The 26,526-nt window shown below is 37.5% G+C and overlaps 1 protein-coding gene across 6 annotated transcripts in view; it reads right to left on the bottom strand.

The window, feature by feature from the left end:
- The window catches only part of GAS2 (growth arrest specific 2), a 98,643-nt gene that overhangs the window by 57,746 nt on the left and 14,371 nt on the right, over nt 1–26,526 (bottom strand). For all 6 annotated transcript variants that reach the window (XM_052694379.1, XM_052694382.1, XM_052694381.1 and 3 more), the window contains 2 exons: nt 16,554–16,726; nt 10,210–10,334 (listed from right to left, as the gene is read on the bottom strand). In XM_052694379.1, coding sequence (XP_052550339.1) covers nt 10,210–10,334; nt 16,554–16,695 — 267 coding nt within the window. In that variant the 5' untranslated portion in view covers nt 16,696–16,726. The remainder of the gene's footprint in view (nt 1–10,209; nt 10,335–16,553; nt 16,727–26,526) is intronic.

Below are 26,526 nucleotides of genomic sequence, written 5' to 3'. Positions count from 1 at the left end.
ATGGAACATTCAAACAACCAACACGTTTCTTTAATCTGCAGAATTATAGAGGCTAAATTTTCATTGGCAGCCTGAATAACAAACACAGGCAGTCATTCAAATTCATAGATGTAATTATTATAATTCTGAGTGTACTGTCAGGCACCCTACAGTCTTTCCTTTCCTACAGCACTTCTCCCAGTGATCAATCTCACACTTTTCTATCTTTTGAAGCGTGAGGTGGGGACGGAGCCTGTGCATGGTTCCCAGCCCTTTCTAATGATTAGTTCCAAATGGTGCTTTACCTAACATGAGCCAAGCGTCAAGGAAGACTGTGATAAAGATCTACAGTCTAAAGGAAGACAGACTTTTTTTTTTCAGATGCTTTACGTGTTCATTTCTTCTATTTCCAGATGTGTAACAAAGATGTAATTTTTACACAGATACTGAAAACATTCAGAAAGAGTCTCACATATAGTTTGCTACAGGTAAGTCTGACTCTACAAAGTCCTTCATGTTCATTTTCTAAGAAAAATGTACCTTTGCCTTTATGATAAAGGCTGATGTTATACAAGTTCTCCAATTAGAAACCACAAGGAAACTGCTAGAGCCCTGGGAATTCTACACTGATGTAAAATTTAAAAGCATCCATGATTTGAAAAACATGTTGGAATGTTAATCTGTACAGCCAAATTTCCAAACCAGACTTAAGTCAGTCTCAAAAAAAGCTTTACTTTATACTTGAAGCAGTTGAGGCCAATTTACCTACACAAGCCCTAGTGGGAATATGTTTGTTTAAATAAATGAATTAGATATAATTATGATTATGATACATTGGTTTCTATCCTTGAAAATGACTAACATTTTCTCCTGCCTTGCAGTCGTAACATATGGCAGTATATTTGCTATTATCATTTCAGAAATTTTGGCTCATTTTTTAAGTTCAAGACTCACTATTGGTAAAAACATCAAATTATGTAGTTCTCTCCCTTCTAGCTGCTAACACTGTTTGACCTGATGCACAGTTAAGCTAAGGATAGTTGATCTAATTTAGATTTTCTCAACAATCAAAAAGCATAATAATCAATAAACATAAGCTAATTCATTCAACTGCCTAATGTGGAATTATCTGGAACAGAAATGTTATGATAGTCTAAATAGTATTCCTCATAACTACAAATTAGAAAAATATATCTATTTGCAACATGCTGGATGGAATAATGGTAAAAGTCTATTCAAACAAAAATCCAGTTTCAACTGATATTTTATGAAGAATCTAAGTTTTAGTATTTCATTTAAAAGTTGTATTAGTTAGATATCTCTGGATTTGTCAGATATCTCTGGGGAAAAAAAAAAAAAAAAAGAAAGCAACAAAAACTTGAGACAATTCCTGTTTAAGTGATGCTGTTAGTAAACAAAGTTCAGTCCTCTTTTTAAGTGGATTAACATGTTTTCCAAAGCAGGAGCTAACAGGCTATTTGCTGCTTATGGATGCACTACTTTTTCCATGACATTTACCTTGAGATGCAAATTTTTAATACTTCTGCAAGGTCAAGCGGGAGTGGATGGAGAGATATGCAAGAGATCCTAAATCTTCCCATGGAGATTAAATTACGACTTCTGCTACAATAAAATGATGGAAGAAACCATGTTTCCCAAAGGACATATAGCATCAGTAGGAATGATGATCTTCAAGAAGCATCATGTTTCTGTGCTTTTTCCAGTACTGTAGCACTGCCCTCAACATTCTGCATAAAACACCAAGCTGCTAAATTCTTCAACATACTCATTTAGAAAGTGCCAAGCAGACAGCCACAGAAGATCCTCAAGTAGTTCAAAAATCTCCCATTATGATCTCTTTAGAATCCTATACTGTCATGCAACCCTCCTGTAGGCAGAAACATGTAAGTGGTAAGTAAGAATGGCTTGCTGAGGCATATAGGGTTTGTTCACATAACCACTTGCAGGTCAGTCTTACAGTATCTGCAAAAAACATGGTAGCAATCCAGTTGTGTGTATGAGCAGGAGCTCAGCAAGCTATTGACACGTCTGAGAAAGGTACAAGGAATTCACTAATAAACTGCTTTCCAGTCTTGTGGAAATAATTCCTTCCAGATGCATTAGGAATTGCGCATCTTTTGACAAGATCACTCTTCTCCCCTTGCATCCACACGAGGATGTCACTATAAAGATTGATATGCAAAAAGGTAGTGCTGTACTTTTTTTTAATCCTCTTGAGAAACTGAGGGCCACATCTCTACTGTGCACGATTAGAAATTGGCTCCGCAGGCTTTAGCTGCAAAACAAATAGCTTCTCCAGAAAGTACAAGAGTGCAGACAAGCAAATTGCTGCCACAGACCACAGAAAATCTGTTCATAGCCTAACCACATTCTTGGCTCGAGAGTCAGATTTACAGCTCACAGAGAGCACCTGAACATGACCATGGGCAGACCAGACCTGCTTAAGCAGTGTGGTGTTTTGCTCTGCCATGTAGCACGCACATAGATGGATAAGCAGCAGCTGAGTTTTCCTCTGGACAGACAGGCTCAAGGCACTAAGCTTACAGAATACTGTTTTTGATGGGAATCCATCTACAGCATACAGATAACCTTGAAAAAGTGAAGCTTATAGTAAAAACTAAAATACCATGTTGACTAGATGACATTGTTAGTCTGGATACCCAAGGTCTAAGAGTAACATGAAGAAGAAAAGAAAAACATTTCAAAAAAAAAAAAAAAAAAAAAAAAAAAAGAGACCACCCAAACAGAAAACTTAGTGTAATTTCTATTTGAACTTGAATTATACACCTTTACTCATGGAAAAATGACTCCCTTTCCTAATTTAAAGAACACTGATGCAATTCTGCTGTACCTACAGACATTCTCATAGCAGGCACACATACCTGATTTTGTTTAGAAATCTGTTAACTTCATTCTTTTTTAAGAACTTGTTGCAGTAAGTTCAGAAAGCATGACTGTGTTTCAGGAAGATCTAACAAAAGGCAACTATGAATTTACTGATTTTAATTGCAGAACACCTCAATCATTCAATGGGAGGAAGATTTTGTTAGGGCAGGACATTTTCTTATGAGGAGAAATTAAAAATATATAAATTTGTTTCTTCTTTGCGTTTTAACTGAACAATTTAATATGCACCCAGGTTTTGACAATTCCAGTAGAGAAACTCAAAAAGTTTATGTATTCATTTTATAACCTGCAATAACTAGCCCAATTTTTATTATTTTATTCATCTCTTCATTTTTAAATTAAATCACTGTATTAAAAAAATACAGTGATTCTTTCTACTTCATTCAGGCTTAGTTGAATCTTAAACCAATTGTCAGGAGTCTGAACTATGCCAGGCACAGCCTGTCCTGCCTACCAGCCAAGATAGTTGGCTCAAGGAATTATTAAATACATTCCTAATTCTCTACTTAGTTTGATATTTGAATTTAGGTGGAAAATAAACTGACAGAACATTTGTCAAGTGGGTAATTTGTTCTACAAACAAAAATAATTTAACTTTCTAGCATCTGTATAAGTCTTCTCTCTCCTGTCCTTTACTTAAATGACCTTCTTAGATTACTTAAAAATGAGGGTTATGGTGAGGTATTAATTTGTCATTTAACTTACATAATTCATCAATATGAAGATAAATTAGAATTTCTCATTTCTAAACTGTTGCCAGAAGACTTGATTATCTCACCAATGCATTCTTCAGAGACACAAAGGTATTTGTTACTCCTCATGAACCCCCAGAATTCTGATTATTTTTCCACTCACATGATCACCTTTATTCAAATGAACAATTGAGAAGAGAACAAGAATAAACACATCTTTAGCTCTTGTGAACAGTTAGAGCAATCCTAATATGGGATTGCTGATATGGGAAATGATACGGGAAATAAGCTAAATCCTAAAGCATTAGTCCAGATTCTCCTCTGTAGGGATACTGCATTTACTCATTTTCTTTTTTTCTTTTTTTTTTGTGGCCTTATTGCAGAGCAGACATAAAGCCCACTCAAGTAAAAGAATCAAAAACAAAGGCCTGTCTGTCATTAATGTTTACAGAATCATGTTTCCTTTTTTTTTTTTTTTTTTTTTTTTTTTTAAAAATTTTTATTTTTTAAATGAGCTGAGTCGTCTATTTTTCCATAATACAAACTAACTAATACTGATCACAGCTTGGCAAATTGGGTAGCAGCAGGGTTTGGCACAAGACGAGCTTCATTTACAAATCAACGTATTAATGTACAGCAAACAAACAGTATCCCAGGTAATAGATGTGCAAAATGAAAGCAGAGTATACATTATTCCAAGAGCAAACAATAAGCTTTTACCTGAAACTGAAAGTGAACTCCAGTTGATAATCTTGCCTTTCTGACATTAGCCCCATTGACAGAACTTAAGTTAAATCCCTGGCTTGGAGGGTCCTTCAGCTTACAGGATTCTGTCCCTACTTCCACAGATACAAAACTGTCCTTACAAGCATGACCATCTTGAAAACTTCAAACAAAATCCAATGAATTGGTGCTTAGCTAAGATCCAACTTCAATATTAGACATAAATTAAGAGCAGAATATCTCCACCCCACATCTCAGTCTAGATCTCCTGGCTGTAGATCTCAAAATACATACAGTGCGCTTGCTTAGCCAAAATTTTACTGTAGGTAAATCAGCATGTGTCCATTGAAGTCAATGCTATGATGGTGCTCTGTACCCACCAAGCATCAGATTCACAAGTGAATTCTCCAGTGAAAGTGAAAGCTTTGCGTGTGGAACCACTGCAGAATGCACTCCAGATAATAGGCCTATGGCTAAGAGGTAAACAGAATCACTTAATGTTAGGAAACATGAATGTGTGTGTGAATAAATTGCTATAGTTTTAAGTACATACGTGCACGAGGGCAAAAATTAGTGTTTGATATACAACAGCTTTTTTTTTTCCCACATACACTCATTTTAATCTCATTAAACAGGGAAGCTATTAAATCACAGCTTCCATTGGAAGAATAAAGTTGCATCCATATGTGAATTAAGTGTTCAAAGACTCAAATATTTTCAACTTCGTTTTCCTTTGTATGTCTACTTTCACAGAGAAAATCAAATCTAGAACAAGGTTTCCTGAAAATGGGGCTGAATTTTAGGTGTGGATTCATCATTCAAAAGTATTTCTAGGAGAGATCTGAGTCGAAATCACCTGATTAACTTCTGAGAACTCGGAGAAAAGGAATGATTCAACTTCAAACTCTTCTCATTCATTTGCCATGAAAACATCATTTTAAGTAGAATATTCATAAATATATATAAATATATGACTTCAAGGCTGGTGGGCAGACTGTTATACATAGCCTATTAAAATGGTGATAACTATTAACACAATTTCTCCGTGTTTATTTTAAAATCATAATTAACGGGCTTACTAAAATAAGCCTAAGCAAATGGGGGCTCTGTGCATACTGCACATGCCTTGATGCTTTAAATTTGTTTGTACAGCTGTGAGATTCTCAAATTAACTATCTGTCAGGAAAAGTAAAATACTGCCAGGACAGCTTGGAGATGAAATCCAAGCCTATGGGAGAAAATTACAAAATGGCATCCTGCTACATGAATCACTTTTATGGAATAACTCCTGCTATAATAAGTCTGTAGTTTCTAGACAGCAGATCATTAGCAGCAGCCCAGGTAGTTCCAGGAACTTGCTACAAATGTTCAGCATTTATTAAAATGGATATCAGTCATCTCCTTGTCATTTCATACATGTACATGAATTGGCTTACTTATGAGAGTAAAAACTCCATATAAATTTTTAAAAATATTTCTCTCAACACATATGGAATAGTCACATTATTCTAACACTGCACTCCCTAATTAAAATTTCTATTTACATTTAAAACTCAAAGTTTTGTCTTCCTGAAGCAAGGGATCAAAACCAACATCAACATTTCCCAACCCTCAGGTTGTGAAGCATGCCTGAATCTAGCTGCTGAACAAAGAAGACGACTGTCGTCTGGAATGTGCAAAAGAACCTTGCACCCAACATCAACCACTGTTGAATTTTTCATCTTTAGAAACTGAAATGCTTTCAATAATATACTATTGTATGATTAACTAACACCACAAGTTAGAGATTCAGTCTCATGACAGATGCATTCAGGTTATCTGTTCTGATGCCCAACAGAATCTATGATGGCATTAAGCTTAGGTGGGCAATGAGAAGATAAGGTGTAAATGGCATCAGAGGCTGCCAAACTCTAGTGCATATTATTCCTTTGGGTAACAGATATGAAGTACACACTGATTTGGGTACTATTTTTAGCTGTAAAGATTCAGTCCTAAAGAGTGAAAATTATGTTTCTGTGTATAGAACTACAAGTACAATTTATTTTAATTTAGTTGCAGTTCGAACCTTGTGAAAAGATAGATACCATGCTGCACAGCCAGCAAGTTATTCATCCCCATGAAGTAATAAGCCACTGAAGCACTCTACCAGGTGAGCCAAGGAACTAGCTAGCCTAGACTGACCTTAAGTGGGTATCCAGGGAAGACTAAGACAACAGCACACATTACACTTTTCAACAAATACTCAGGCTCTAATCACTTTATGCAAGGGGACAGTAGATGTGGTTACTGTGCATTCATTACCTTGTTCAGTGTTTTCCTGAATTCAGGTTAACTTTAAGACTACGTAGCATCCACCAGTCACTTCATAAAGAAGAACCCCCTGTTTTTTGTTTGGCTCCTACTAGCTTAACTAGATGTCACAGTTCAGCATAGAGAACATCCGCCACACCACCATGATTTTGAAGGTTCCACCATACGCACTGCTGCTCCTTTCTGCACTAAGACTCCTAACCTATTTAGTCCTTCTACATAAAAGGCTACTCTACTGATCTTTGTTGCCTTCCTCTTTATTTTTTGCATTGTACATCCCTTAATCTGCTTTCCAGTTTCTTAAAGCTGTATTCCCAAAGTCACATTACTAGCAGCTTCTTTACTCTTTTGATAATATCTCCAACATCCAAAAGCATCTCCATACCACACAGGAAGAGTTTATATCAATACCAGCACGTTCCTTCTAGATTTAGTAGACTTGATATTTTGGGAGACATAGCCATTTTCATTTATGCTTTCTTAATTTATTTCTCAGGCAAAAAGGCTGGCCTAGGGGATTTCCCTAAAGACAAATCATTTGGTTCTCTCTCATGAGAGAGGAAGTATTCAAGTTTCATTAAGAAACAAACACAAGACAGACAATTAATAAAAACTTATTGCCTAAGAAGTTTAATCAGAGGCAATAGGATTTAACCTCTGGATTCTGTAAAGTACTGCAATATAGACTTCAGAAATAATTGCAAACAACTAGTGAGTCAGTGTATGCACTATTAGTTTCCAATTGACTTCTTACATGTGTTGCCATTGCTGCTGAACTTACCAGACAGCTTCAAAGAGCTGAAAAAGCAAATTCATGAACAGCAGTATCTATCAAGCAGAATGGAATATATCATCTTCCTCTAAGACAAAACTAAACCCAAAGTATTTTATGGAGCTTTGCCATCTAGGAAGTAGCACATATATAAGGAAAGTAAATAAAATCTGCAAGCTAGTGGAGGGATTTAATTGGAAGACTTTTTTCCCTCACAGTATCTTTATCCTCAGCCTTATCTTCATCCTGTCTCCCTCAATCAGTTGCACCCTGGTGCTGCCTTCAAACTGATTCTTCTGGCAGCCACTCATTTACTATTGGTCTGCTTCGATCTAGAAAATCTCAAATAAATAAAATATATGGATAAAAATCTTTGTATGTATTTTGGCAGAGATTGGTACCTGTAGAACTCCCACCTACCAGTGAAGTCTTCTGCTGCAAAGCACCTCGTTGAAAGACTAATATTTCTGTTTTCCTGTTCAGAGTAAAGTCAAATGGCCCCAAAGTTCCACATATATTATTAACAGAGTGCATAATAATAATAATAATAATAATAATAATTCAGAGGAGGATTTTGGAATTCTTACCATGCTAAATTTCATACAGTATAATCTCCTCATATATTTCCTTGGCACCACAAGTCAGATTTTCCAATTTGCAGACGATTCATATTGCTTGAGATTGCTACACAGGGAGTTACAGTCTGAAAGGATAAATAGTTCCCTAATAGCCTACAATGACACAAACGCTATTACTCTGCCATTTCTTTGAATTTTTAATAAGTATGAAATAATATATTTTGGTAAAACTGCAGTGGAGTAGAATGTTTTTCCATCTAATTGCATTGCCTGTTATAACAGCTTGACAAACAAAAAAAAGGCCAAAAAATTTTAGTTATTCCAATAAGATATAGGATTACAAAAGTTTAGTTGGCTCCTAATGCAACTTCAGTTCAAAAAAAAAGTGGATCAGCTATCTGAAGTAAGAAAGGCTATATTGCCAGATGAGGAAGTAAGAACAGAGCTCTAGTTCTTTCCAGATGCAAAACAAAGAAGTATCAAACACTGACATGTTCCCAGGTTATCTCGCCAGGTATCTCAAAATGATCCATTGTCAAAAAAAAGTCTGATGATGCAAGACAAAATAACAAGACAAACAAACAAAGTTTGTAACAACAAAGTGCGTTATTTGAACTTCTGAATATTCTCTAAAGTTCTGTGCCTGTTGATCAATTTACATCTATTATTTTCCTGAAATTTTATACTCAGTGGACATGGCTTTTCAAGATGTCTACCTTAGAGAAATGAAAAAAAGCATTGACCTTTACAATTTAATGGCCTTTTTAGCATGCCAGCTGGGTAAGATGCGAAACAGAAAAATATTTTACAACTCTGAAACTAAATTCATCTTATGGGTAATCACTGAAGCTTTTAGTAGCTTTTATTAATCACAGTACCTTTTTACAAAAAAGTACAAAGAATCACTAACAAGTGATACCCCTTTTCCATTAGTTCCTAAAGTCAAACAAAAGTAAGGCTTTTTTTTTTTTTTTTTTTTCCCCAGCTTGGAAGTTACCAAGACACTAAAAGGACACCTCTTAGGTAAAGACAGTCTGGAGCACATCATAGGGAGGAATTCAGAAGTTATCCAGTACTTCCACTAGCTAAATTTGGATTACCAGTTCAAATACAGAATATGAGTTTCATGTGTCTTTTCCTCCATTATGGAAGTAGTGTTGTCTCTCTCTTTGATTTACTTCTTTTTTACTTGTCTTTTTTCCTCCCAGCTATCCATCCCCTACTTTCTCTTCCTAGCAGGAAATAAAGCAAGCAGAATACAGAAAGACAGAAGAAGAAAATCCAGTTCTCCCCTCTACAAGCACAAAAACCTGCACAAAGTTAAAAATGAAGCCTGCCTTAGAACAAACAATTCCTTCTGCAACAACAATTATGAGAAAAACAACTTAAAGAAGCTGCTCTTGACAACATTGTCAGTTCTCAGAACTGCTGATAAAATTTATTCTGTGCCCTGATTTCTCCTATAGACACATTTTGAGAACATCAAGAACAGACAGTGCATTTTTTTGCTTCCTGCTCTTAGGCTTTTTTTTTTTTCCTCTCCTGTATTTGCCTTTTTTTTTTCTTAACCTTCCTTGAAAAGGAAGATGAATCTGAATTCAACCAGATCAACAGAGAAATAAAAACAGATTTAGAGCAAATGAGTTGATGTAAATATCAATAATTTCACCTAACTTCTCCCAGAGAGATGCTCACTGCACTCTTTAGCTTCTCCCAGAAAGACTGGCCTATGGCTGAGATCAAGTGAGAGCTTAACTCAGTCTTTGCAAAGCTCTTCAGTATCTCCTGAATGTTTATGTTTTCCACAATGTCTCTGCAGCTCTGAATCCCTTCCAGTACACCACAGGACCTTTAAACTCTAGACATGAAAACTAACTGCAGAATTGTGTTACTGGCCTTCTGGGAGCTGTTTAAGGAGGAAATGACACCTCCCTCTGCTCCTTAATATTCCCCATTGCAAATACATACAAGAATTGCATTTTGTCTGTTATCAAATAAGATCTAACAGTGTGATATGGAAGCTATCTTCCACATGTTACAAGTTGTTTCTCAATATCTTCCTTGTATTATTACTTCATAATTATTGAAGAAGCATTCATTTCTCCCAGTTTTACATTATCTTCTTCTCTGCGTGGAAGAATTACCTCCCTGTCCATTAAAAGAGGCACCATAAATGAAAACTTTTAATTGAAAAATATTACATGCTAGAATAGTTAACAACACTTACTTTGCCAGGCTTGTTTGCCTCAAAGCTGTTTTCTTTTAATTTCTCCTGCAGGGTCTCAGCTAACCGACAAAGCAAGGCACCATTATCCAATTTCTCCATAAAGGTTTCTGCTGTTATTTCTCTACCTGAACAGCAAGCAGAAAGTTAGCATGGCAAACAGTGTGCAATGGTATAGATGGCACTTGTTTTAAGAAAAAACAAAACAACTAAACTAACAAACAAACGGGCACATTCTAAATGCATTGAAATCAAAAGAAATTTAGACATCAATTTAAAACACACTTTAATTGAACAACTAGCATTTCTTTGAATAATCTCACTTAGTGCATCTCCAGTACGTATAAGGCAAATTTTAAAATAACATGCTTTCTTTAGGTAGGCTTGTGTTACTTGAAAAATAATTCTAGCCTGTAAGAACTCATTTTATTTATGAAATTCCAGTGCTTTTAGCAAACACAGAGTGCAGTAGGCAGATGGTTTACACTGACATATGTGGGTAGTGATAGCATAAAATATTGCTAACACACTGAATGCAGTTTATTTTGTAGAAGTAGCAAACCATACAATGAAGGAAAGGGAAGTATTCAATGATGAGACAAAGTCTTGATTCTGCAGGAAGGTGACTGCAGAACAAAAAGTTTCATGCTGTATTTCACTGCCCAGCTTGAGCAGAGCAGGTAGCCTTTGGTATCACTGTAATCCCAATGGTCCCATGGTATTCAAACTAGGTGAGACAGACCAGATGAGAAGGCAATCTTTTGCCACCTCCAGCTGAACTCCCAGAATCACGCCATGATGATAAAAATTTATTTGCGTAGGCTTTTGTCTCAAAATTGTTAGATACTTCAGCATTCTTTAGGCAAAATAAATTGCCAGTCATTTCAGTTTGGACAGTTGCACGCCAAAGATTAAGACCTGTACAGCAAATCATTTTCAGATACAACTTTTCCTTTCTTTCCCCCTCCCTTTAATTCTCTCTGCCACACAACCCACTTTACGGTTCCCATATACCTAAATGACTTCTCCAGGCAGCAGAGCAGTAGCAGCTCTACAGACATTCAATACAAAGGTAGTTAATATGTAATTGACATTACTTTAGCTCCAAATTCAACTGCAGTCAGATCTGAAACTGATAACCCACAGAATAATAATAATAATAAAAACTCAGCATCTCAGCACCTCAAAAACCTTCAGTATCATTCTGGCATATTTTTTCCCCAATTTGCATTTATAGCAAAAGATTAGAAGCCATTAGAAACCTAAAACTAAAAAGCTACTGACTCATAAGAATAGCTTTATTTTATTAATAATAATATTTTTTTAATAGACTCAATTTCTATTAAACTATGTTTCAAACATTTTTAACTATGGAAGGTTTTATTTTGTTTTAGAATGCACTTTTATTTTTGCACAAGGAAAACAAAACTCATGTTGTACACATTTATTCTGTCCTGTGATTTGCAGATTTATAGGTTTATTACTCTACCAGTCAAGATTTAAAAAAAAAAAAAAAGAAGAAGAAGAAGAAAGAAAAACAACCTGAAAGCTATTTAAAACTGTCTTCTCATTTAATAGACATGGAAAAAAAAAATCTATCTTCTGCTGAGATTGAACAATACATTTACACTATTTTTAATGCTGAATAGCATTAGCAGTTTAGTCACTGCATATTGTAAGCTGGAGCATTGTAGTTTTGTTCCCTTTTACAAAAGCTGGAAGAATTAGTTTTGCACTGAACATCTGTATCCAATGAAAAATATATTAGGTGTCAGCTTTCAATTCACTGTATTTTATGTCTCCAAGAGGTGGCATTTCTTTGCTAAAACAGACACTGACATATTTAACAGTTGAAATGTATTGATTCAAATGAGAGCAATGTTCATAGCCTGAGGAAAAAAAAAAAAAACTCTGTATATTTGTAAGGAAAAAACATTAAACTCCATTAAAAACGGATAACTCCCCCTAAAATTACAAGAAAGCAGTCACAATGTTTTTATAGAATGGTAATAACATTAAATACAATTTAAAAAAAAAAAACAAAAAACCAACACTAGAATATGAAAGAGAAAAAACAACAGGAGTGAAGTCCCTCTCAAAACTTGCAAATATTACTTACTCCTTATGCTGCAGAAGCCAGATGCCTCTTAAAAAAGACAAACCCATTTACTTTAATGCCTAGTATTTGGGAAGCATGGGCAGCTAACTATAAAGCCACTCAGACCTGGGAGTCCTGATCTAAGCAGCTTGGGAATTCTGTGGGAGGGAAACTCAAGAGCCCATACCGAGGATGTGCATCCAAGTTGTTGAGGACGTGGGCCTCCAGACAACCAGAACCTTTAGCAAAATGGATAGGTGCTCAAATCTTAAAACAAAAGTACCCAAGTCTAGTTCCTCTATTATATCAGTTTGTTCTTTTGCACTCACTTCAGTAATGCAAGAACAGCCTCAAAACTAGCTGATGAACTACTTTATAGAAGTGTAGAATCGTTCGAGTTGGAAGCAAGCTGTAAAGGTCATCTAGACCACCTCTCCAACTCTCCTTAGATGAACAAGGAGACCCACAACTCAATCAGGTGCTCAGAACCTGGTCCAGCCTGACCTTGCGTGTCTCCAGGGATGGGGTTTCCAACACCTTTCTGGGCAACTTGTTCCAGTGCTTCACTACTCTTATTGTAAGACTTTTTTTTTTTTAACTGTCAAATCTAAATTTCCCCTCTTTTAGTTTGAAACCCAAAGATTAGATGTTTCAATGGTAACACCAAACTAATAGTTTATAAGCAGAAATCTTTTACTCAGATGAATCTCTAGAATTCATCAGTGGAAGGGTGAGCTTCTAGAGTACTGAGCCAGCAATGGAAGTATTCCTTTTGACTGTGGCATTTCTTCCCAACTTCTGTGGCATTTAAACCCACGGTAACAAAACATATATATAAAGAGGAGAGATAAAAGCCAATGATTTTATGTAAATTTTAGAAAGTGGATCTTTTTGGACAGAAAGGCTGCTGTATATCATTGAACAGCAGAGATCAAGAGGAGTAATGCTGATAGAACTGACATTGTTTACTTTAAATGAAATGTATAAACAGCCTCAAACACATATTGACACTAAAGAAAATTATCAAACCTCTCAGCTGAAAAAGAAGCTGCTCTAGAAACACTAGAGGTATAGTTATCATAAATGTCTTGATACTCATTGGTATTTATCATTTCCCTCTATTATCCACTGGCTTTAGATGAACACATTGCTGTTAAAAATGAAAGTACGGTTACAAAATCTTCTTAGCAAGATGCTTGAGCTGAAGCAGGTTTTGCTTTAAAGCAGAATCTGAGAAACACAGTTTTCCTGCCTCAGACTTCTTACCTTTCATCCTTCAAATTTTACACCTCTTAACATCATATTCCAAACCTAGCCTGTAATTGAATGTCTCCTACCATCCTCATCAATCCTCTCCTTTTCTCCAAGTCTTGTCCAATTCTGCATCTGAACAAGCAATTTGCACGTCCCTCATGCAACATGCAATTTTTACTTGTCCTCATCCTCAACATTTTGCAGCCTCCAGCCCCTTACCAATGAGTTTCTGATGCCCTGAATTTCTGCTAGGAAGAGATCACAACAATTATATCACGGAGCCCAGTTACCTTGCCACAGCCAATGAACATCTTACAGATCTACTCTATGTGGTCCCAGACGCTAAACAAAACTGGATGGAATAAGCTTTGGTATTGCAATTATCTGAATCTGGTAAGTGGGCTCTAGGAATAAGAAAAAAGATAGAATGTATAAGAAGGCACAGAAGAGGGCAAATCCCATTTGCTGTCAAATCACCATTTTGCCTCTGCTAGAAGATTACTATGACCAAACAGTTCTGATCCCTATGTGAAATTTGCTCAAGATGGAACAGAAGGTTTCAGCACCATCAAGAGGATTCTACTGAACTACATACATACATTATCTATCCAATTCAGAAGGCGTTGGCAGCAAGTGTTGCTGTTTCTTTGGTTCTATGCATTATAAGAAGATGATTTTAGGAGATGATCATGGTTTGCAAGACAATTGATCAAAACATCTTCTTAACTATGTCACAGTAGGGTTCTCTCAGCCAATCTAGTTCAGCAGAGAGAAGTGAGGCTGAGAGTTGCAATATTCACTGTTCCACTCCTCTCGCCCGCTGCAATACTGAGGTGGCTCACTATGAAAATGATGCTCTACAGCATCATATGAGTCACTTCCATCTGCAACACTCATTTCATCTGCAGCATTCCTTAATGCAAAGTAAGTTGTTTTCAACACGGAAAGGAGGAGAAAAAAAAAAAAGAAAAAAAAAAAGGGAAAGAACAAAAGAAGAAAAAAAAAGCATGGAATCATGAAATTGCTCAGGTTGAAAAAAACCTGAAAGATCATCAAGTCCAACTGCAACCTAACCATGCTACCCTAAATCTAACAATCCTCTGCTAAGTCATGTCCCTGAGCACCACATCCAAACAGTTGCATGTTGCATATCCTTTTTGGATATCATGAAATAAGCAGGCATTTACAACAAGGTAATAGCATGCTATAAATTCATACAAATTTTATCCCACAGCAATATGCTCATGTGCCCTCCTCTCACGAAAGTTAACCCCAATTATAAAGTAATTAAACCAAATGTGAATTCTGAGTGAATATACAAAATATGTTAGTAGATTAATTCAGTTACACTTAATTCATTTTGACTGAATTTTAACTTAATTCATTTGAATAACAATGTCTACATAGGAATTCTACATAGGAATTCAAAGCACTTTAACAAATCACTATAACTTCAGTTCTCCACAACAAGCTGAGAAAATAACAACTTGCATGTGAGAAGGTGTTGGGGAATGCATTATGCAAATGAGCTGTGCATGTTGCTTAATTAAAAGAAGGCTGTGTCGACGCAGTGAAGAGTTTGGTGTCCATATGAGAAATCAGATTTTTAATTACAGTTGGCGTTTCAGAACCTCCTGCTGGTTGCTACTTTCTTCCTAAAAAAGTGACCTCATTCCTACCCTCATCACTGGAAGAACTCTGTTAGGAACTGCAAACAAGCTTCTGTTTGTTTTAGTGGGCCTCACTACAACTTCATTGTTTAAAAAATTTAAACAATATATTAAATCCTTAACAGAATGGGCTGCCTCTGATTCAAAAAGCCTCCTTTTGGATTGCCATCTTGTGGCAATTATAGCAAAAAGGCAGGATTTCTGGATTTTCATCTGGCTTCACTTGGACAACATTTTGAATTTGTTGATTTAAATGGAAATACCACACAGCAATATAATTTAAGGTGCCAGTTTTAAAACTTCAAGTTCAGAACTATTCCAATAATAATATTGCCTATATGAAATTATTGTGGTATAAGTGCATTCTACTTACACCCTGTTTTTCTATGTTTATCATAGCTTAAGAATATTTTCCTTTGTCTTAAAAAAAACCAAACAAATAAGAAACTACAATACTGTGGAACATGCAAAGAAAAGGCACTCTATCATTGTATGATATCACTGATTATGTTCAACTGCAATAACAGGCAAGATAAAACATTGCCTACTTTCTGACCAAAGCAGATTTCCAGAAGAAAAAAATCCCAGTTTTAAAAATGCTCTTCTAAGTTTGCCTCCAGAAGTATCATGTGAATGTCAACTTGTCTAAAAGGTGTTTCTCCTCTTTGATTAAAAAGAGCAACTGCTGATGTGTTTCTCTTCAGATGAGGATTTTACAAAGTTTACGTCTAACAAGAAATACGTGATTTATGTGAATTGCCATCAGCAATTTGTTTCTTCTTCATGCATCAGGAGATACAACCACAACCAGAAAATCTCCAGGTCCCAGCTGCAACTCCTAGGTCAGACCCTTCTACACACAAGCTTCTGCAAGTCTTCACATGCATTGCACTGAATGGTGATTATCTATAACTAGGCTGCTTGATCAGTGAAAAAAACTATTTAATGGGCTCATTCATTCAGGGTATTCGATGCACTCAGTGCCTGTGGAAAGTCTCCCAGTAGAAAATAAGATGTATCTGTAGCAACATCCAGCTTCATTATATTAGCAGATAAAACCCATGTGAAAGTTAATTTAAAAGAAAATTTGAGGAAAAATAAATTTGAGGAGAGTGCAAGTAACATAACTGAACTTACAGAATCACTGTGTAGGCTAACTATTCATGAGTATTTCTGACTTGTTAAAATTTGTTCCAGGTGGAATTAGCTAGCTAATTCTAACCATCTTTATTTTTGAAGCACAACAAAGTCTGAAGATTTTCACTCTCAACTGACAGTGAGTGGAATTTTCATGCTGTCCAGTGACTGTATTTCTCATATCTTACCCAGTAAGTTTGTGAGCCACAGGGCCAAATCCTCTTTCATCGGCAACAAGTTGGCCTCATGTCTGCTGGCAAGCCACTGACTGTATTGGTGCATATCAGAGAGGCCAGGCCCACGTGCTTTTGGGCTCAGAGCAGTGCACATTGCTTATCCACTGGTTGTACCTGTTTTAGTACTTTTTGAAAAAGAAAAAAGAAACAAACACGTAAATCAATACAGCAAATACAATTTACAGATCCTCTTTTTAACATGGTGGTAGACAACAGCTTTAACTATGATTCTGAGAAATCAGACAAAGAAATGTGGATCTAATACGTGAACACAGCATCTATGACTGAGGTACTATTAATGGCTCACTTCAAATGATTAAATCACATAAATAAATGTCTACTTCATTCCTACTCACCCAGCTACATGTTATCAACCCATAACCAAATATTCTACAAAGAATGATTAAAATCCAAAACAAAACAAACATTTCACAGAACACTAGCAACTCACTACAGTGCCTGATCCAAGATCCATTCAAAATAAATTGAAAGTTTCAGCCATTTTTGGATCAGGCCCAAGAAAAACATGTGAGCAACTAAGTTACACTACTGCACAGACTTGCTAACGAATAGCAAATGTAGTTACCAAGTAGAATCCCTGTAATCTACAGCTTTAGAATAATTAAAGAAGCAAGATGTATATGATGAATAATATTACTCCTTCAGAAAGCAGCACGACAGCCTGGGCTGGTCACCCATCACACTTCCCACTTCCATCTTTTATCCTCTGCTTCAGTGGCAATTTATGGAAACACAGGCTTCAGGTAAGGCAATACGTCATGTGTTAAATATTAGTTAAGTGCTCAACTCCTGCAGCAGCCAGAGACGTTAGGCCCACTGGACCTATATTCCCATTCCTGAAGGACTAATTCTCCCCTCTGTGGCACAAGTGTGCTAAGGAAAGAGGTTATGTGTTTCTGAAAAGAAAATCAGACCTGAACTCTATCACTTATGGCAGTAAGCTGGGTTACTTTATTGCTTGGTAGAGTGTAGCAACTGAGAGCTCTGTCACCCCAACCAGCAGTCACAAGGCCTTGCCTTGTGCATGTGGAACTAAAGAAATTATTAATGAGGTAGGGGTAAAGCTTTAAGGAACTGTACTTCATCTATTTTTCCAACTGTTCCATTCTATCTGTGGTTACATGTGGCAGCTGACTTCAGCTTACCAATCATTGCAAACACTGTTTCTTTTGCGAGGAGAGGAGAGGAGAGGAGAGGAGAGGAGAGGAGAGGAGAGGAGAGGAGAGGAGAGGAGAGGAGAGACTTGTTATACTATACCACTGAAACCTGGAACAAAAAGGGTAAATAAGTAAATAAGTAAATCCTTTGCCAAAAGGAAAATGCTTACTGAATATAAAACACAATCGTCATAAAACTGCGCTGCAAGCTACATTTCCAAATACATGAAAAACTAGTTGGGATATTTAATATTTACATCAAAATTGTGCAGCATTTACTAAACCATAGCATGCTAAATAATCTCCTTTTTCCTCAAAAATATCTACTTATATCATGTTGAGAGGACCACACTCCTTACCTCAGTTCTGAAATGGTAGTTGCTTTTGAAGTAGGTAGACACAGCTTTCACTATAAATATATCTCTCACTGAAATCAGACAGATTTTTCAGTCAATGTGGGATCAATAAAATCAGTAAATATCCTCAAGTATCACAGGTCCTTTGGAAGCAAAGGAATTTAAAATAGACCAAAATATGTAAGTGAGGTACAGCTCTGTTCTTGAAACTGACTTTCAAAAAACTTCCACTTGGATCAATGTTTTTCTGGTTGGTTACATCCAAGCTGTACCTATTCGTTTTGTTCAAGGGAAGAGAAAAAAGAATTATGCTGTTGACTCCAAAAAGCCCTCTAGTGTGTCACTCGCAAAATGGACTCCTTCTAACTACATGATCCTAACAACTTAAAGGTTACCACAACAGCATTTTAAAGTTGTTCTTAGTCTTCAGAACAATTCATTTAACTCACTGCTTCACTTTGAACAGTCAGAACCACAATCAAGATGGATAACTAATTCCATCTCATCATCAAAGATTACAAGGGAAAAAAAAAAAACAGGCAAATTCCATGCTTGGTTTACAGGAAAAAAAAAAATCCTTATAGTAACTTTCTTGTGTGGTTTCTGGAGTCTATCCGCTCTACTGAGAGGCAAAGTTAAATCTTTTGAATCACCTTGAAAACTCCATCGCATTCATTTATCAATATTCACTTCATATGCAACACACAAATAAAGCAAAGAGGGAAAAACTTCCTGAAACATTGAGCCACATAGATACCAACAAACTGAAAAATTGATGCAAGAGAAAAATCCTGCCATTTGTTTCTTTTGATAAACACCCTAAAAAAAAAAAAAAAAAAAAAAAACCTGGAAAGAAAAAAAAAAAAAAACCACCTGAAAAAAGCAAAATTGTTTTAAGAAGAAATATTTAAGACAATGCACCTCTTCACTGAAAGTATTTTCAAGTTTCTTACAGGCTTTGAGGAGAAGGTTGGAGTAGATGGTCCCTAGAGATTCCTTCCAACCTGAATTATTGTGTTATTTTACTTTTGGGGATGCACACAAACATTTTCATCATGGGACCCTGAAGGGATCTCTGCTTTCATAGAAGGTTATCACAAGGTGCACTCCCCGAGTTGGGTTGTGTCAACAGGTATTCCAGGGAGACAACATTCTGTTCAGGAAAGGTGCACCAACCCCTCCATCTCTAACAGCCTATATGTGGAATTTTGAGTTAATTTATAACAATCAACATGATAACATGCTGACAGACAGACAGATACTATATAGGTTGTTGCCACCAGGAAGGCTAGAGTAATTCTATGGTCTGAAAATTGCCTTTTTTTTTTGCTGTTGTTTGTTTCAAAGCTAGAGAAAAGAGAGGGAAGGCTTCTGGACCAGCTACAGGAAAACAACTTAGGTTTCCCTGCCAGTCTGTGAAAAGAGCACCACAGTATGTCTACACTTCAAACCAATCTCTCTGTGATCAGAACAGAGAATTTAGGCAACTGAGATATTACTTCAGCTCTAAAATGAAGGGCTATCCTTAAATATGCATCATAATTGTAGCATCATAGAATCACTCAGGCTAGAAAAGATCAACAAGTCCAACCGCAACCTAACCATCCTACCCTAACTCTAACAACCCTCCACTAAATCATGTCCCTGAGCACCACATCCAAATGGTTTTTGAACACATCCAGGGATGGTACCATCCTAGGGAGCCTACTCCAGTGCTTAACAACCCTTTCTGTAAACAAGTTTTTCCTAATATCCAACCTAAACTTACCCTGGTGCAACTTGAGGTCACTTCCCCTCATCCTGTCACCAGTGAGAAGAGACCAACCCCGCTCTCGCTGTAAGCACCTTTCAGGTATTGGAAGAGAGCAATAAGGTCTGCCCTCAGCCTCCTTTTCCCCAGACTGAATGGCCCCAGTTCCTTCAGTCTCTCCTCATAGGCCATATTCTCCAAGCCCTTCCCCAGCCTTGTTGCCCTTCTTTGCACCTGCTCCAGCACCTCCATGTCCCTTTTGTACTGAGGTGCCCAAATCTGAACACAGCACTGGAGGTGAGGCCTCACCAATGCCAAGTACAGGGGCAGGATGACTTCCCTGGTCCTGCTCACCACCCCATTCCTGATACAAGCCAGAATGCCATTGGCCTTCTTGGCCACCTGAGCACACTGCTGGCTCATATTCAGCCGACTGTCCATCAGTACACCAATGTCCCTTTCCATCAGGCAGCTTTCTAGCCACTCTTCCCTATGCCTGTAGGTTGCCTGGGGTTGTTGTGACCAGAATGCAGGACTCGGCACTTGGCCCTATTGAAACTCATACAGTTAACCTTGGCCCATCAATCCAGTCTATCCAGGTCCCTCTGTAGTGCCCTTCTCCCCTCAGGCAGATCAACACTGCCTCCCACCTTGGTGTCATCTGCAAACTTACTGAGGGTGCACTCAATCCCCTCATCAAGATCATTAATAAAGATGTTAAATAGAAGCAGCCCCAGTACTGAGCCCTGGGGGACACCGCTCATGACCGGCCACCAACTGGATTTAACAACAATGACCACAACTCTTTGGGCCCAGCCATCCAGCCAGTGTTTCACCCAGCGGATCATATGCCCATCCAAACCATGGGCAGCCAGCTTCTCCATGAGGATGTTGTGGGGGACAGTATCAAAGGCCTTACTGAAATCCAGGTAGACCACATTGACAGTCTTACCTTCATCCACTAAACAGGTCACCTTGTCATAGAATGAAATCAGGTTTGCCAAACAGGATCTTCCATTCATAAACCCATGCTGTCTGGGCCTGATCCCTGGTTGACCTTTAATTGATTCATGATGGCTCCTGAAATTATCTGTTCCATAACCTTCCCTGGCACTGAGGTGAGATGATAGGTCTGTAGCTACCAAGATCATCTTTCCAGCCCTTTTTAAGATGGGCGTCCCATTTGCCAGTCTCAAATAGTGACTACCTTCTGTTTCACAAAAACGTGGTCAGCTGTATGAAGTTCAAGAAATCTGAGTCTCACTGCTGAAAGAAAAGTGGGAGAAACAGAGCTCTGACTGAAGCATGCAGTGGTGCTGGAGTTCAGCAGTTCCTTGGCTAGTAAGAGCTGAGATCCTGGCCAAGACACTGATTCTCAGAGTAGGAAAGGAAGGAAAGAAGAAAGACAAATTGAGGTGACAAAAATAGCTGTAAACTGAGAATGACAGTCTGTACTGGGATTGGAATAGCAGTCTGCTTGAAACAGTAGTCCCGAATTAACAATATTTTATTACTGAAATTACTGAAAATTACTGAAATGGTGTGGGTTACTTTGTGGAGCTGGCATACAAAGTGAGGACAGCAGGATGAGAAAGTTAATATTGATGATGACTCTTCACCAAGAACCCTGATGAATCACAGATGAATTAATACACAATCCAACTTGATCTCTTCACGTGCTTAGTTTCATTTCTGACACGACGTTGTCTTCTTCCTCCTTTATCCCCCTTCTTCTCTGAGAATGAGCCTTAAACTTGCTAAAACTCCTTCTTGTTGGAATTAGTGCAACAAAAGTCAGCCATTGAGAAATAGCATAAAGCATAACTTGCTTCCTATCACAAACTCCATTGGAGATAGCATGTTAGAGATCAAATTACATGTGCATGTCAGAAACTGTCAAATTGTTAAATATTCTTCATGCAAACGCTGGTTGCTAGTGAACTCCTAAGTTTAGCTTAAGCCACCACCATATTTCAGTAAAGAAGTACCTACTGATCAGCTTAGAGAAGGAATAAAAGCTCTGCAAAGATCTTATAATAGCCTTGAAGGGGGCTTACAAGAAAAATGGGGGGGTGTAGCAAGAGGAAAAGGAGTCATGGCTTTCAACTAAGAACACAGATTTAGTTTCAACATTAGGAAAAGATTATTTACCTAGAAGGTGATGAGGCCTTGGCATAAGCTGTCAATAGCAGCTGTGGATTCCCTGTTCCTGGAGATGTTCAAGACCAGGCTGGATGGGGCTTTGGGAAGCCTGAACACTAGTAACACCAGTCTCAAGTAGTGACTACCTTCTGTTTCACAAAAAAGTGGTCAGCTGTATGAAGTTCAAGAAATCTCTGAGTCTCACTGTAGAAGGAAAACCCCCTCATAGCAGAGGGGGTGGAACTGGATGATCTTCAAGGTCCCTTCCAACACAAACTATTTTATCTCACCTCCTTCCATCATCTTAATATATTTACTTTCTGGAGAGCCGGAAAGAATTTTACTGACAATTTAGCACTGAGAAATTTGTTAAGAGAAAACAACTATCCTGCCACAGAGACAGACAGCAGCGTTCAAGGATACACCAACACAGCTGAGAAGGCAATTCTCTTTGGCTTCAACAACTATTTCATCCTTTTCTCTTGGCAGACGCAAGGTATGGACAAAGCAGCCAGAAAAGTACTGTTTTTCCTAAACTCACTACTTTCTAATAGTACCATCAACTCATTAATATGCAGCTTTTTAAAACTGTTGACAACACAAATAACAAATTTCTCATTTTATAGAATGCTATACCCTTCTATAAACTGCTGAAGCTGAATCGAGGTATATGTAAGTATTTTTCAAGCTATGTTTTTCTCCTCAACAAGCTATTGCTTTCCCCTACTATTCTGAAGACAGACTGGGAGAGATCTTTAGCTACTTTTCATTGTTTTGTTCCTGGTTATATTTTCCTCCCCCCTGCTTTCTGTTAATAAGAGGAAGACATCTCAAATTCTCAGACTTATTGTCTAGCTGAAGAATTCCATGTAGGATAGTTTACAGTACACACAGAGACTTGTAACAGATTCAATGCACTAAAAGATTATATTTCTCTCTGCTAACTTCTATCAAACAGAGAAGTTTTTATTTGGGTTTACAGTGGCACATTTAGTTTTGTGTTTATTGTAGCTCGCTCCTTGTATTTTGCCAGCAGTGTAACTTACACTGTCTGCTGTTAATGATCATCAGGTCAAAGCAATCAAACAAATAATCTTCTGTTATTCCATGGGCTTTTGGAGGGGCCAACTGGAACAACAAAAGGATTCAACGATACCCTCTGTACTTAAAACACACAGGAGTCAAGGATCACTTAATCTGTAAAGTAAGACTGGTTGTACAATTAAGTGCTCACAGTTGCATGCCCCTGGATTCAACTCCATTTCCTATTCCAACAGCCTTCCTTTCCTTGTAAGATTTTGGTAACACTATTTTTCAAGAAAGACAGAGTATTATTACAGAACTGTAGGGCTGGAAGGGACCTACAGAGATCATTGAGTCCTGCAAAGCAGCCCTCTACAGCAGGCTGCACAGGTAGGAGTCCAGGCAGGTCTTGAATATCTCCAGAGAAGGAGAATCTGCATGATTATGATGAAAACATTAATTTTACTCTATGTAATACAAGTTTGTACATGAGTGTTCATAAATACATATATATGTACACACACAGAGAAAACACACATGCTCCATACTGTGAATTAACCAGGCAATTCAGCAACATTTCACTCCAAACTATCAATCTAGCATGTATGTACAGTGCTTATACTGAGTACTTGCTGACTATGCAGTGTTCTATTACACAAGTGTCATTGTTGCTTCAACCTTGTTCCTAATCATAATACGTGCCCTTAGATCTCAACAAACAAATGGAGGATTGAACCATTTCTTTTAACTTGCATCACGTTACAGTTCTTCCAGATCAGGGACAAAGTCTTGCTAAGCTATCTTCTCTCTTGTTTTAAGAATTAGCACATAAGCTAAATAACTAGTGAAACAAGCTTTTCTCTTCCAATTCAGTTAGAATAAGGTGAGAAAAGTGTTTATGAAATGGAAAAATCGTAAAGCCAATACAGCACTGTGTTTAGATACCGATCAAATCATCTTTGATGCCAAGGTCCTGTATGACATTCCCTTGATACCATACCAGCATGGTGTAAGTTTTATGAGACACACTGCTTGCCTCTGTAGCAGAGACCTGCTTTGGTGCATGTGGGTGCTGCTGCTTATCAGCAAGGTAATTGACTGGCTGCCAAAGCAGTTATCTAGGGCTGAAAATCTGCATGTATGCCAATTCAGTGGCCTAATTGCTCTACAAAGCTTAAACAGAAGATGGCATAGCTCTGCTTTGGAACTTGGGTTCAAAGACTATTTCAAAAATCTGCACAGAAGTAAATACTTAGGCTTTAAGTTTGTGAAATGAGGTTTTCCCTAATATGACAAGGGGAAGTGTGTTAGCTACTCAGTTGTAGAAGCAAAAAATATGCAGACAACTGTGCAATAGCTTTATTGGCACTGGTAGAAAGAGAAGACAGCAACTTAGACAAGAGCAGCAATAGTTTTCTCTGAAGCAACTGTAACTTGAACACTAGACTGCACATTGGCTTTGACAGAGGGGTATCGGCTATAACTGCAGACAATCTCCTGCTGTCTTAGAGAGAAGGTAATGCTATTGGAAAGCAGCCATCCTGGAAAGAGAGGAGACAGAGGATCAAAAGCCAGAACAGAGCTCATGAGTATCTGGCAAGGGTTTCTGCTGGATCTCCCTGCTAGCTCTAATCACCTCAAGCAGATGGAAAAGAACAGAAATTTGAAACTTTACTGGAGTTTAAGTGGACTGCGTGAAGCATTTGCTTACTGTAAGCTGGGTGCAAAAGGAGCTTAAATAAGACCCAACATTCATAAATAGATCTGTAGCAACAAAACACACATCTGTGTGACCAGAAATGAGGCTGCCCATAAAGTGGGACTTGTTCTTGCAGTTGGCACTTACAAATAAGCAAGTGCTACTTTCATACACTTAGCAAGTTTAAGCATCAGCACATTCACTGTTGAAAACTGATTCTAGTTTTTATATCTTGTTGTTAACATATTTTTCAGATTTGGAGAGAATACGTTAAGTTTGCAGACTGAAAACTGCTCTTTGTTTTTTCCATACTCTCAATTACATACATATGCACGGGCACAGACACTTAGAGGCAAAAACAATGGGGGGAAAGAAATAACATATAGGAACGTCTTCTTTTGAGAGCCACATACATAACTAACAACTCTTGTAATTGGTTTTTGTGATGTCAGGACACTTCCCAATGGTGAGATCTGCTAGACAGTGAAATAACTTCCCTAAGTGGAATCATGAAAGCTACGCTACTTGAGGTACCTGAGACTAAAAGAAGCAGTAGGAAAACAATCAGAAGCCAGTTACTCACTGGTAGATCAACTCAACCAACCTTTATCACCTGCAATTTTCAGTTTACTACGGAACAAAAGTCACCTTTCCTTTAGGTTCCTTATATGTAAAAGCAAACTGAATCACTCTTAAATCACTATGATTCTGCCTCCACATCTCAAAACTCTTCTTGAAGAGCTACTGAACAACAGATCATTCTTGTCTGCTTTACCTTAAATATGTATATTTATTATCTTACTTTCTTGCCACCATAAACAAGAAGATAAACCATACGCTCATAGATGCAGCAAGTGTATTTCTGAAGGGAAGTTCAATTTTTCTAGTTATTTTATTATCCTTATAAACTAGGCCACAACCAATTTAGCCCAAGGTTCCTGGAGCTTTCCCAACTCAACTTGGAGCACACTGTACATGCTGGGAGGGGCACTGGAGGGGAACCACCATCTGAAACTCATTAATCAATTAGAATTTTTAAGGGTTTACATCAAAATGTGATCTGCACTGATAAAGTAAACTTTAATCACAAGAAGCCTTTGTCCTTTACGTTATGAATAGACTTGCTACAAGTGTGCACAGTGCTCAGAGCAGAGGATACAGAATCTGGCAAAAAGAGCACACTGATACTTTAGACCTGTAAGGCCCTTGGTCTGAAGCCAGACCAGAACAAAGTTAACTGCACAAAAATCTGAGCTAATCATTGAAAGCCTGGATATTTCTAAGACTGTGCCTAGTAGAAAGAACTTAATTGCGTTGATAATGTCTTCTCTTCCATACAGAACGCAATGAGTCTTTCTCACATAGACCAAAATAAAGCCTTAAGAATATTCTAGATGTACTTGCTCATGAAATTACAACTTCCGGAAACTGAGCCTTTTCCTATCACAGTCCAAAAACTTTCTAGTTGATTTGCCTGGCTCTCACTGCATGCTTTTCTGCTTATCTAAGGAAAAAAAAAAAAAGAAAAAAAAAAAAGCCATTGAAAGTTAGTAGGAAAGAAGTTCCCATTTCCACCAAATGGAGAGGGAAATATACACACACCTGTCACATCACATCTGACAAGGAGTAGGAACGTGTCTCCTTCTGCAAGCACACTAGAGAGGCAGCGTTACAAGTTGACTAGCTATCATCAGCTTTGTATTTAATTAGAAAATCTCTGTTCTGAAATCAGCAAGAGGCTTCAATAGAGAGGTTTCAAGCAGAGTCAAGAAGGTAC

The sequence above is a fragment of the Tympanuchus pallidicinctus genome, unplaced genomic scaffold (genome assembly GCF_026119805.1).
Source record: "Tympanuchus pallidicinctus isolate F22 unplaced genomic scaffold, pur_lepc_1.0 scaffold3, whole genome shotgun sequence".
Taxonomy (NCBI): domain Eukaryota; kingdom Metazoa; phylum Chordata; class Aves; order Galliformes; family Phasianidae; genus Tympanuchus; species Tympanuchus pallidicinctus.
Note: the sequence above shows the minus strand (reverse complement) of the source record. Positions and strands in the feature narration are given on the sequence as shown.